At 37.1% G+C, this 14,610-nt stretch overlaps 1 protein-coding gene across 4 annotated transcripts in view; it reads right to left on the bottom strand.

Moving 5' to 3' along the window:
- KDM1A (lysine demethylase 1A) overlaps positions 1-14,610 on the bottom strand; it is a gene marked incomplete at its 5' end in the record, with an annotated part of 63,503 nt that overhangs the window by 27,043 nt on the left and 21,850 nt on the right. For 2 of the 4 annotated variants that reach the window (XM_079698165.1, XM_079698166.1), the window contains 2 exons: positions 2,555-2,688; positions 13,913-13,972. In XM_079698165.1, the coding sequence (XP_079554291.1) occupies positions 2,555-2,688; positions 13,913-13,972 (194 nt within the window). The remainder of the gene's footprint in view (positions 1-2,554; positions 2,689-13,912; positions 13,973-14,610) is intronic. The other 2 variants (XM_079698167.1, XM_079698168.1) reach the window with 1 other exon arrangement.

The raw sequence follows: 14,610 nt of genomic DNA, 5'->3' as shown, positions 1-14,610 counted from the left end.
CTCCAGAGATCCTGAGTAGATACAAAATCAAATGATCAATCAGATATGTGGGGAGGTGTGTGTGCAAAGGATAACTCCTCAGTTTTGGGCTTGCACAAATAAATGAGTTGGTATGCCATTCACTGAATGAGGGACACTGAAATAAGAGATAATGAGTTAAGTTTCAAGACAACAAGAAGACATGAAAGACTGGCATCTAGATACATAGCTGGGGTTCAGAGGAGAGTTTAGGTTTAGAGCCACTTGCTTATGGGTGATAACTGAAGCCAAGTGTGTAGAAGAGGGCTCCTAGTGGGAAAGAACAGGGGAGAGAGGAGAGGACCTTAAGGAACTCTAGCCAGTTCACATAGTGGCCTGTTGTTAAGGATAAGGCTATAAAGCATTCAGAGAAGACAACCAGGGAGGCAGGAGAAAAACTAGAATATTGTGTTAAGCTAAGGGAGCTGTGTATTTAAGAAAGGAGGAGTCAATTATTTTGAATACTGCTGAAAAAGCAGTAAGATGAGGAATAAAAAATATTATGGTACAATCAATGGGCTCTAACATGAATTCTTTTCAAACTGAATATATATCTGCAAAATGCAAGACCAGATGAATACCATCATATTTACGTCTTAGCTAAAAGTTAATAAAGACTGCTCCATAAACAAGTTTCAAAGAAGGAATTAAAGTGTAAATAAATTCAGGGCTTCCCTGGTGGCGCAGTGGTTGAGAGTCTGCCTGCCGATGCAGGGGACACAGGTTCGTGCCCTGGTCCGGGAAGATCCCACATGCTGCGGAGCGGCTAGGCCTGTGAGCCATGGCCGCTAAGCCTGTGCGTCCGGAGCCTGTGCTCCGCAACGGAGAGGCCACAACAGTGAGAGGCCCGTGTACCGCAAAAAAAAAAAAAAAAAGTGTAAATAAATTCAATTACAAAGAGATATGACCAAATCCATATGGACCGTCTGCTTTTTTCTATGGCCACTGTCAAAGGAAAATGGAATTCCTCAAGCACACAGTGGGCCCAAGTCCATCACCCCTCAACACAAGCCTTCTTCCTCCTTCCATCTTATAATATAAAGGTCAGGTCATAGGTTCTAGTTGAATAATCCTAAAGTTATGGTTTTAAAATCTGGAAGCAAAAGATGCAGTTTAACATGAGAGAACTGACACAGTTCTTACAGGAAAGAATGACTTAAGTTCCGTTTTACAGCCAGAGACCACAACTCTAACCTGGGCTAGTCCTTCCCCAAATCTGGATTTCTGGTCACAGGTAATGAATCAGAGAAAACAGAGATCACTATAAATCCACCACTCAAATTCGAGTAAAAAGTAAAAACTCCCCTCAGGATGAAACAAAAAAATGACAATTTTGTCTGAAATCCACTTAGAACAAATGTTGACATGCTACACACAGAAGCTGATTCAATTATAAGACAAATCAGCCTCAGAAATGCACATTAAGAATTTTCCATTCACTTAAAAAAAATCACCCTATTTTCCTTCACAAAAAAGAACCTTTATTCTGGACTACAAAAACCTACCAATCACTCTAGATGAATGGCATTTAACAATCCAAATTTAGCAGTAGTTTTGCAATGTAATGGTCAAAATAAAGATGTTAGTGGTGGCTAAAAAGACATCTCTGAGCTATATCCAAAATAACTGAAATTACAACATGAATTTCTTCTACTTTGTATCACTCCAGAGTACAATGAATATGTTCTGAATAGTATACAAAGAATTCTGATGAATAAAGGACATTAAAGAAAAATTCACAGAAGAAATACAAATGACTAATAAATGTGAAAAAGCAATCAGTCTAAGTAATCAAAGAAATGGAAAATAAATGAAATGATTTTGGTCTACTACAGCAGCACAGATTATCATCATTTTAATCACAAAAACAGGGCAGGGTAATGAGGGTGTCAACTGGGTCGGCCTCTCTGGGAAGCAATCTGACATGTATCAAATCTTTAAAAGTGTTCATACTTTTTGACCAGGTACTTTTCCTTCTAGAACTCTATCCTAAGGAAATAACCAGAGATAAGAGTCAAGAATGTATAAATCTGTTCAGAGCTTCATTATAATAAGCAAAAATGGACATTTAAATGCCCAACAGTTAAAGTATGACCCAACTGTCAGACAAAAAAATATTTTGCCAACATTAAAATCAATCATTTAGCCAGAGGAGAAAGATGAACCAGATGAGTAGAACAGAGTAAGGGTTTCTCTTACCCTGGGAAGGAAAGACAAAGTGATTGTTTTTAACATATACTAAAAAAAAAAGTTTATAAAGATTCTTATTGTGTGTTTATGAGGTTATGAGGAAAGAAAAGGATCCCAAGAATGCATGGAAGTAGGATCTCAATTTTGTAAAAACAAAAATTAAATATACGTTTAAAAAAATACCTGGAGGTAAAAAAAACCTAATTTTTAACAGTGGTTATCTCGGAATAATAGTATTACAGATAACTTAAAAATTCTTTCCTCTCTATTTTTCCCCCCATATTCTATATAAAAGTAATATGTACCTTTTACAATTCAGGTGGAAAAAAGCTGATTGGAAACTTACTGTGCGGTTTCTAATGAACAGAAAAACCTTCTGGGTCTGCTGTGGTCCACTGATGATATCTGGAAAACAGGCTGCTTCTTGAGAAGTCATCCGGTCATGAGGAAGTCTACTCTGGAAAGCTGCACCCTCCACACCTAACAAAGAAAAGCAAAGGACTTCTGGGAAAAGTGCAAGTGAATACAAAACTAGGGATAAAGATTATGCCTCAAACTCCTTTCTTGCCTGAAGAACCTCTGTAAAGCTTTGCCTTATTTGCAGACTGATCTCACCTCCTTTTTAAAAAAAACTTTCGATTTGCTCAAAAGCTGAAACATCCTTAGGATTTAGTCATTCTTTTGAGCTTAACATTCCAAAAATCAGTTTACTAATGAGTGAAACAATATACCTTATAAAGCACAAGGCATTTAGAATATTTTCTTCATCCACAAAAAAACTTTAAAATACTGGAGGATACTCTAATTAAAATTAGCATTATTGATAATATACAATAAATTTTAAAACTAAAGAACCAGAGTAAAGGAAAATACACTAACAAGAAAGCAAAAGAGACTATGGAGTGAAAAACACAATCACATGCCTTCTTTTAGGACTACAGCAGGGAACATGAAGAGGACTCTAAGGTTTAATAACCAACACATGATCTCATAAATGGCACCATCCATCAGTTCTCAAAATTCAGTGCTGGCAAGCAGCGAGAGAAACTAAGCAGACTACAATGAAGAGACAAAAGAAAGCAAGGAATTTGCCTTTTTTGGCAGAAACATTAGAAATGCTTTACTACACATATTGCAAGTAAAATATTTTACTGCATATACTATATAGTAATATATATACATAGTATATATATGACATATAACAAGTATAATTCTTAAAATTGGGTATTAAATTGATATTTTTATAAGCTGATGGTAAAGTACATCTTTATAAGATGTCCTTAGAAACATTCACATATATTTTACTTTTATTTCTAAGATGATCTCTACCTGGTGGTCTAGTGGTTCTGATTCGGCGCTCTCTATCTAAGATGATCTTACAAATATATACTTCCATCAGCTTCTGAACATATCAAGAAACAATTTAAAGAGTTTCAAACTTCAATACCACTGAAGTAATTATATAAGTAACAAGATAGGCACCAGTTACCCATATTTAATCATTTTAAAGCACATAAAACAAGAAGTTGGAAGCACTGATAATGGAAGCAACTTTAAAGGAAAGGCATTAGTAAGATTAGGAGAATAAAAAGAACAAGGCAAGAGACCTTCAATATGGCGGAGGAGTGAGACGTGGAGATCACCTTCCTCCCCACAAATACATCAGAAATAGATCTACACGTGGAACACCTCCTACAGAACACCTACTGAATGATGGCAGAAGACCTCAGACATCCCAAAAGGCAAGAAACTCCCCACGTACCTGGCCATGTGGCTGACAGGGCCCTGGTGCTCCAGCCGGATGTCAGGCCTGTGCCTCTGAGGTGGGAGAGCCGAGTTCAGGACATTGGTCCACCAGAGACCTCCCAGCCCCACGTAATAGCAATGGCGAGAGCTCCCCCAGAGATCTCCATCTCAATGCTAAGACCCAGCTCCACTCAACAACCAGCAAGCTACAGTGCTGGACACCCTATGCCAAACAACTAGCAAGACAGGAACACAACCCCACCCATTAGCAGAGGGGCTACCAAAAATCATAATAACGTCACAAACACCCCAAAACACACCACCGGATGCGGTCCTGCCCACCAAAAAGACAAGATCCAGCCTCATCCACCAGAATACAGGCACTACTCCCATCCACCAGGAAGCCTACACAACCCACTGAACCAACCTTAGCCACTGGGGACAGACACCAAAAGCAAAAGGAACTACGAACCTGCAGCCTGCAAAAAGGAGACCCCAAACACAGTAAGTTAAGCAAAATGAGAAGACAGAGAAACACACAGCAGATGAAGGAGCAAGGTAAAAACATACCAGACCAAACAAATGAAGAGGAAATACGCAGTCTATATGAAAAAGAATTCAGAGTAATGACAGTAAAGTTGATCCAAAATCTTGGAAATACAATGGAGAAAATACAAGGATCGTTTCACAAAGACCAGAAGAACTAAAGAGCAAACGAACAATGATGAACACCACAATAAATGCAATTAAAAATTCTCTACAAGGAATCAATAGCAGAATAACTGAAGTAGAAGAACAGATAAGTGACTTGGAAGATAAAACAGTGGAAAAAACTACTGCAGAGCAGAATAAAGAAAAAAGAATGAAAAGAATTGAGGACAGTCTTAGAGACCTCTGGGACAACATTAAACACATCAACATTCAAATTATAGGGGTCCCAGAAGAAGAAGAGAAAAAGAAAGGGACTAAGAAAATATGTGAAGAGATTATAGTTGAAAACTTCCCTAATATGGGAAAGGAAATAGTCAGTCAAGTCCAGGAAGCACAGAGAGTCCCATAAAGGATAAATCCAAGGAGAAACACGCCAAGACACACATTAATCAAACTGTCAAAAATTAAATACAAAGAAAAAATATTAAAAGCAGCAAGGGAAAAACAACAAATAACATACAAGGGAATCCCCATAAGGTTAACAGCTGATCTTTCAGCAGAAACTCTGCAAGCCAGAAGGGAGTGGCAAGACATATTTAAAGTGATGAAAGGGAAAAACCTACAACCAAGATTACTCTACCCAGTAAGGATCTCATTCAGATTTGACAGAGAAATTAAAACCTTTACAGACAAGCAAAAGCTAAGAGAATTCAGAACCACCAAACCAGCTTTACAACAAATGCTAAAGGAACTTCTCTAGGCAGGAAACACAAGAGAAGGAAAAGACCTACGATAACAAACCCAGAACAATTAAGGAAATGGTCATAGGAACATACATATCAATAATTACCTTAAATGTAAATGGATTAAATGCTCCCACCAAAAGACACAGACTGGCTGAATGGATACAAAAACAAGACCCGTATATATGCTGTCTACAAGAGACCCACTTCACACTTAGGGACACATACACTGAAAGTGAGGGGATGGAAAAAGATATTCCATGCAAATGGAAATCAAAAGAAAGCTGGAGTAGCAATTCTCACATCAGACAAAACAGACTTTAAAATAAAGACTATTACAAGAGACAAAGAAGGACACTACATAATGATAAAGGGATCAATCCAAGAAGAAGATATAACAATTGTAAATATTTATGCACCCAACATAGGATCACCTCAATACATAAGGCAAATGCTAACAGCCATAAAAGGGGAAATCGACAGTAACACAATCATAGTAGGGGACTTTATCACTCCATTTTCACCAATGAACAGATCATCCAAAATGAAATAAGGAAACACAAGCTTTAAATGATACATTAAACAAGATGGACTTAATTGATATTCATAGGACATTCCATCCAAAAACAACAGAACACACTTTCTGCTCAAGTGCTCATGGAATATTCTCCAGGAAAGATCATATCTTGGGTCACAAATCAAGCCTTAGTAAATTTAAGAAAATTGAAATCATATGAAGTATCTTTTCTGACCACAGTGCTATGAGACTAGATATTTATTACAGGGAAAAATCTGTAAAAAATACAAACACACGGAGGTTAAACAATACACTACTTAATAACCAAGAGATCACTGAAGAAATCAAAGGGGATATCAAAAAATACCTAGAAACAAATGACAATGAAAACACGATGACCCAAAACCTATGGGATGCAGCAAAAGCAGTTCTAAGAGGGAAGTTTATAGCAATACAACCCTACCTCAAGAAACAAGAAACATCTCAAATAAACAACCTAACCTTACACCTAAAGCAATTAGAGAAAGAAGAACATAAAAACCCCAAAGTTAGCAGAAGGAAAGAAGTCATAAAGATCAGATCAGAAATAAATGAAAAAGAAATGAAGGAAACAATAGCAAAGTTCAATAAAACTAAAAGCTGGTTCTTTGAGAAGATAAACAAAATCGATAAACCATTAGCCAGACTCATCAAGAAAAAAAGGCAGAAGACTCAAATCAATAGAATAAGAAATGAAAAAGGAGAAGTAACAACTGACACAGCAGAAATACAAAGGATCATGAGAGATTACTACAAGCAACTCTATGTCAATAAAATGGACACCCTGGAAGAAATGGACAAATTGTTAGAAAAGCACAACCTTCCAAGACTGAACCAGGAAGAAATAGAAAATATAAACAGACCAATCACAAGCAGTGAAATTGAAACTGTGATTAAAAATCTTCCAACAAACAAAAGCCCAGGACCAGATGGCTTCACAGGCGAATTCTATCAAACATTTAGAGAAGAGCTAACATCTATCCTTCTCAAACTCTTCCAAACTACAGCAGAGGGAGGAACACTCCCAAACTCATTCTACGAGGTGACCATCACCCTGATACCAAAACCAGACAAAGATGTCACAAACAAAGAAAACTACAGGCCAATATCACTGATGAACATAGATGCAAAAATCCTCAACAAAATACTAGCAAACAGAATCCAACAGCACATTAAAAGAATCATACACCATGATCAAGTGGGGTTTATCCCAGGAATGCAGGGATTCTTCAGTATATGCAAATCAATCAATGTGATACACCATATTAACAAATTGAAGGAGAAAAACCATATGATCATCTCAATAGATGCAGAAAAAGCTTTGGACAAAATTCAACACCCATTTCTGATAAAAACCCTCCAGAAAGTAGGCATAGAGGGAACTTACCTCAACATAATAAAGGCCATATATGACAAACCCACAGTCAACATAGTTCCCAATGGTGAAAAACTGAAACCATTTCCTCTAAGATCAGGAATAAGACAAGGTTGTCCACTCTCACCACTCTTATTCAACATAGTTTTGGAAGTTTTAGCCACAGCAATCAGAGAAGAAAAAGAAATAAAAGGAATCCAAATCAGAAAAGAAGTAAAGCTGTCACTGTTTGCAGATGACATACCATACATAGAGAATCCTAAAGATGCTACCAGAAAACTACTAGAGCTAATCAATGAATGGGGTAAAGTATCAGGATACAAAATTAATGCACAGAAATCTCTTGCATTCCTATACACTAATGATGAAAAATCTGAAAGAGAAATTAAGGAAACACTCCCATTTACCACTGCAACAAAAAGAATAAAATACCTAGGAATAAACCTACCTAAGGACACAAAAGACCTGTATGCAGAAAACTGTAAGACATTGATGAAAGAAATTAAAGATGATACGAACAGATGGAGAGATATACCATGTTCTTGGACTGGAAGAATCAACATTGTGAAAATGACTCTGCTACCCAAAGCAATCTACAGATTCAATGCAATCCCTATCAAACTACCAATGGCATTTTTCACAGAACTGGAACAAAAAATTTCACAATTTGTATGGAAACACAAAAGACCCCAGATAGCCAAAGCTATCTTGAGAAAGAAAAACGGAACTGGAGGAATCAGGCTCCCTGACTTTAGACTATACTACAAAGATAACAGTAATCAGGGCAGTATGGTACAAAAACAGAAATATAGATCAATGGAACAGGATAGAAAGCCCAGAGATAAACCCACACACATATGGTTACCTTATTTTTGATAAAGGAGGCAGGAATATACAGTGGAGAAAAGACAGCCTCTTCAATAAGTGGTGCTGGGAAAACTGGACAGCTACATGTAAAAGAATGAAATTAGAACACCCCCTAACACCATACAAAAAAATAAACTCAAAATGGATTAAAGACCTAAATGTAAGGCCAGACACTATAAAACGCTTAGAGGAAAACCTAGGCAGAACACTGTATGACATAAATCACAGCAAGATCCTTTCTGACCCACCTCCTAGAGAAATGAAAATAAAAGTAAACAAATGGGACCTAATGAAACTCAAAAGCTTTTGCACAGCAAAGGAAAACATAAACAAGATGAAAAGACAACCCTCAGAATGGGAGAAAATATTTGCAAATGAAGCAACTGACAAAAGGATTAATCTCCAAAATTTACAAGCAGCTCATGCAGCTCAATATCAAAAAAACAAACAACCCAATCCAAAAATGGGCAAAATACCTAAACAGACATTTCTCCAAAGAAGGTATACAGATTGCCAACAAACACATGAAAGGATGCTCAACATCACTAATCATTAGAGAAATGTAAATCAAAACTACACTGAGGGGCTTCCCTGGTGGCGCAGTGGTTGAGAGTCCGTCTGCCGATGCAGGGGACACAGGTTCGTGTCCCGGTCCGGGAAGATCCCACATGCCGCGGAGCAGCTGGGCCCGTGAGCCATGGCCGCTGAGCCTGCCCATCCGGAGCCTGTGCTCCGCAACGGGAGAGGCCACAACAGTGAGAGGCCCGCGTACCGCAAAAACAAACAAACAAACAAAAACTACAATGAGGTATCATCTCACACCAGTCAGTATGGCCATCATCAAAAAAATCTACAAACAGTAAATGCTGGAAAGGGTGTGGAGAAAAGGGAACCCTCTTGCACTGTTGGTGGGAATGTAAACTGATATAGCCACTATGGAGAACAGTATGGAGGTTCCTTTAAAAACTAAAAATAGAACTACCATACAACCCAGCAATCCCACTACTGGGTATACCCTGAGAAAACCATAACTCAAAAAGAGTCATGTACCACAATGTTCATTGCAGCTCTATTTACAATAGCCAGGACATGGAAGCAACCTAAGTGTCCATCGACAGGTGAATGGATAAAGAAGATGTGGCACATATATACAATGGAATATTACTCAGCCATAAAAGAAATGAAATTGAGTTATCTGTAGTGAGGTGGATGGACCTAGAGATTGTCGTACAGAGTGAAGTAAGTCAGAAAGAGAAAAATAAATAATGTATGCTAACACATATAATATGGAATCTAAGAAAGAAAGAAAAAAAGGTTCTGAAGAACCTAAGGGCAGTACAGGAATAAAGACACAGAGGTAGAGAATGGACTTGAGGACACGGGGAGGGGGAAGGGTAAGCTGGGACGAAGTGAGAGAGTGGCACGGACTTATATATACTATCAAATGGAAAACAGATAGCTTGTGGGAAGCAGCCGCATAGCACAGGGAGATCAGCTGGTGCTTTGTGACCACCTAGAGGGGTGGGATGGGGCGGTGGGATAGGGAGGGTGGGAGGGAGACGCAAGAGGGAGGAGATATGGGGATATATGTATATGTATAGCTGATTCACTTTGTTATAAAGCAGAAACTAACACACCATTGTAAAGCAATTACACTCCAATAATGATGTTTAAAAAAAAAAAGAACAACAAGAAGGCAGGTAAAGATGTAACTTAGAAAATTATAGCTAAGCTATTGAGGTGTTGTTTCCACAAAGACATCCAAACACTATCTAGGAAAAAATAATGGTTAACAAGAGGTTAAGCAAAAATGTCTAATGCTACTGTGGGCTGTACATTAAGAAATACTGTTGTTGGAGACAAGAAGAAAAATTCATCCATTCACAGTAGATTATGAGGGCACAAATACTGTATTCACAACAGTAGGTCAAATCAATAATCCTCACATTTAATGAATCTCAACCTAAAATTAAAGACTGTCAGGAGAATTAATTAACTCCTTAAGGAAAAAAATAATCAGTAATAGCCATATTGTGGAGGGTGAAGCATGAAATTAAGGCATGAAAAGAAGAAATGCTGACTATCAGACATATAGGTTATTTCAGTAATTTGAAAGTTTCTAAAACTATACAGCTTTTTAAAAATTTTTGGGCTGTGTTGGATCTTTGTTGCTGCACGCGGGCTTGCTCCGCGACATGTGGGATCTTCCTGGACCAGGGATCAAACCCATGTCCCCTGCATTGGCAGGCAGATTCTTAACCACTGCGCCACCAGGGAAGCCCCAACTATACAGCTTTGATGTCCCCAGTCCTGTACCCCCAAATCAAAATAAATAAACAAAAAACAAAGCCAAGTCCCAAAACATGTCACATTTATAAGAAGCATTATCTACCCAATAATCCTGAGTATTTGGACCAAATACCTCTTAATAGCTTACTTCTTGGTATATTTCATGAGTGTATACTATTAATAAGACAACCAATGAACTCTGTAAACTCTACATCTCCCTCCCCAAAATAGGGTAGTTTTCTTTCTTAGCTATATTATCTTCTATATATATATTTAATAAGTGGTCAATGAACATCAATCCTACTGCAAGATACTATTGTCAATGACAGCCATAAAAACCATGTGGAGAAAGAGCACTAAATTTTACATTATATTTGGTTCCTCATTCCAAGTGGTCTTATCAACAGAAATCACTCCAATATAGTTGGCTAATTTGGGAAATATGTAACAATTAAGAAATTTTATATCAGTCATATGACAGTTTTAAATTATCTTTGAATCAAACATCAAAAGTTTAACAAAAGGAATTAAAGAAGCCAAAAGTTGTAACATTAATGTATATGTGGAATAACACTGTTCTCCATCTCTTCTATATAACATCTAAAAAAAACCCCAATTATTCTTAAAAATAAATTTTAAAAAAATGAAAAATGGTCCCTAAAAACTCAGTAATTATTGCCTTCCTTCTGGTTTTTAGGGATGAAAATTACTATTTCAAAGAAGGAAACCATTATCAAAATCAAGGTGAAAAGTGTGCAAGATTAAAAAATCTAACTTTTTCCCAAGGAAACAAAAAATGTTATTTTGGAACCTAAACTGCTCAGAAGCTAAATCAAAACATTCTTTCTATAAAATATTTCAAAATGAACTAACAAACCACTCTGGATAATCTAACTCAAGTATCTCCTTTAGAGGGAAGAACCTTACAGAATACAATTGTCTTCAGTATAATATCCTGATTAAAAGTAGCAGTAGTACATATAATTCAGAAGTATTTACACTTGGCTCTGGAATACAGTTTTATACTTTGGTGTTTGTGGGTACTTAACAGAGTCTGGTATTCTGGAAATTTAGAATATTCCATAGATGCTACCTTAAGTTTTTAAAAGCCCCAAGGCTACCTACATACCAATCTTGCCCTCTGTTCAATTCCTCTTTCTCACCACTTAACACAGGAAATTTCCAGCATCACCTTTCAAAATGCAGTCATACTAAAGCATAATTGCCTTTTCTAATGGTCTGATTGGCTCATGCTTTCTCTCAAAACACAGTAAAAGTAGTTAAATATTTAAGGGACTAATTTAGACCTTACCGGATATATCAATTAGGCAGAAAAAAGGAAGGGGGAAGTGAGTATATAGGACTGCTATTCCATGAAATCACTTCCCCCCTGATTCTGATATGACACAGGTAGCATCTTGAATGAAGTAAGAGAGATATAACAACAGAAAAGAAGGCCTCCATGAGTTTCTTGCCTTTTTTCCCCCTTTATTAACGTAGATAAAATTAACTACAATTAGATTTCTAGCTAAAGAGGGAAAACAAGAGCCTGATAGGACGTACATATAAACTTCCTAAAATTACTAAGTGTAGATGCACCATATCCAGTCCTATAAGAGTTTAAAAACACAAGAATAAAGAATAGGGGGAGAAGAGAGAAAAAGGAAAAAGAGGAGAATCCTATGATTTCTTATGCTTTAGATTTTTTATTTTTAGCGTAAACACACACTTTAAATGATTCTATGAGGGAGGGTGTAAGGAATAGTATACGCATAAGAAACGAGACCTCTGGGTTCTCACTCCTCCACAGCTGGGTATATTCCTGGTCGAGTCATTTAACTTTGTGTTTCAGGACCTGATAAAACAGGGGTGATACAAATACCACCTGTTTGAAGGCAGAAAGCTAGGCAAGATAACCTCAAGTTCCCTTCTAACTTTCAAGATTTAGGATGTAAACACCAACTTGATATGATTTTTTAAAAGTCAAGATGTGATCCTGGTCCCAAGATACTCATGACGGTCATTTGATTTTGTTAAGAGAGTAACATTGATCACTTATAAGCATACGTTTCTAACTCTGACTGAACATCTCACAAATGCATGCTTCTGAACAAGGTGAAAATCTAAAGAAGAGACCTTGAAGGGTTCAGAATAGTCACCACCATTCCTGGAAACACCTAAAACTCATGTTCTACTAACATTACTAATTAATCAGTAGCACCACAGTTCTATATGAAAGTCTGCTTTTACTTTCAGCAATACAACATGTTGTTTACTTAAGCAAAACAGTAAACTTATTTATTACTCATTTAAAAACAAAACAAAAAGAAACAAGAAAACTCAATTTATTTCTTCAAGATTAAAGCTCTAAAGGCTATCCCTGACCCTCAACAGTTCCATGGAAGATCCAATTGTGCATCATTTGATGAAAAACATTCTTGAAGATTTATCTGCCAGATATAGACTCTGAATGAGAATTTTAACTCCTCTAAGACAACCATGTACTGATTATCAACCTCCAATCCTTCAAATAGCATTTAAAGAAGTCTACTTGTAACATTCTGGATCCCCTAAGTACTAATTTCTGTATTAACATTGCACTATTTTTGATCCAAGAGAGTAAAATACAAAATATTCCCTGGACCTGCTGTACAAACTATAATAAACAAATAATTTTAAAGTAGACTTAAGAGTTCAAAAGTGACAAACTCCAAAAGTGATACCTATTCCAAGTCTATCAAAATGTATATATAAACTAGTTTTGAGCACTGGCACACACAATAGCATCCTTTAAGAGGTAAATGATGAAATCCAGATATTCTAACTCTGGATTCTTGGAACAAACTTTAACTGTTCCAGATAGGCCCCTATAAATCATTTAACCCTTTACTTGTTCCAAAAGTTAAAATCTCATAGTTTGGTCTGAAAAGAAACAGCACTTCAAGCAGACTTTTTAACAAAGATTAATTTTCATGTGAGAAAATGTTTAAACTGCAAAATGATTAACTATGTAATGTTAACTGAAAAAACTGTATCCAATACCACGTAACAACCATTTCTCTTGCCCACATAGTTCCTCTGACTAATCCTAGAATGCCTTTCCATCCTGTTTTTCAGCCTATGGCTTCCCCTTTGTGTATAAAGTTATTTTTCTTTGTAAAGGTCCCATGATTTCTAAGTCTATGTTTTATATCATGTTTACTTTTACTATAAAGGCTGCTGGGGAGAAAAGTACCCGCCATCTCCTCAAAAACATGAAGAAGAGTGGAGGGCTGAGATCGGCCTGAGGACTTCAAAAGGTTTTTGCTTGCCTTTGTTCTGGCTACACTTTCTCCTATTGTACTACTCTGTCCTGTGGGTTAAAGTTCCCCTGCGCTTCTGGCTAAAATGTGGGTACTACAGCCAAAAACACTTGCAAGCATCAAACCCTGACTTGGCGGCTCTTGCTAAGTGGCAAGCATCTAATGCCACCCTCACCTGATGCTTGGCCGTCTCCATACCCTCCAGAACTGTCGTCTTGAAGTCCTCCTGCTTGCCCTGTGGAAGGAAAGAGGAGAACTCAGGGACCTTACTCCATAAATTGAGATAATATCTGGACATAAAGGCCTAATAGTTGGCGATTCACAAATTCACCACCAACTAGTAAACGCATATTCAGAGAGCTCCTTCTTCTGGAATCAAGGCCCAGGGAGTCACATTATAGTCTTCCAAATTCTGGTCAGGAAACTTCAACTTTACATGCTGATTCTTGATGAAAGGTAGGAGAACAAAGTACGCAGTATTTCTAATTGCTAAATCCTTGCTGTCAGTCTTAATAGTCAAGGTTGGATGGGGGAAAAGGGATTCCAAATGTCTTTTACTACTTGTTGCTAGACTGAGAGTGGGTGTGACATGGGCTCTAGGATCTGGAGTTGCAACAATTCAGCATCCGCTCAATGTCTCTTTAACTTTACCTTTCTATCTAAAAAGAATATATATAAGACAACAAGCAAAAGACATAATTTTAATGAAAAATTCTCCCCTTGACTTCAAAGAAAGGATGATAACTAAGAGATTCAGTTCCAAAAGAAGTTTCATTCACTATACATACTAGACAGTGCCAGATCTGAACATACCAGTGCTTCCTCAGTAACACTTTAATTAAAACACCATAAAACACCTCACAGTCATATGCC

The sequence above is a fragment of the Hyperoodon ampullatus genome (genome assembly GCF_949752795.1).
Source record: "Hyperoodon ampullatus genome assembly, chromosome: 2".
Classification (NCBI taxonomy): Eukaryota; Metazoa; Chordata; class Mammalia; order Artiodactyla; family Ziphiidae; genus Hyperoodon; species Hyperoodon ampullatus.
The sequence above is the reverse complement of the archived record's forward strand: the minus strand, read 5'-3'. Positions and strand labels throughout refer to the sequence as shown.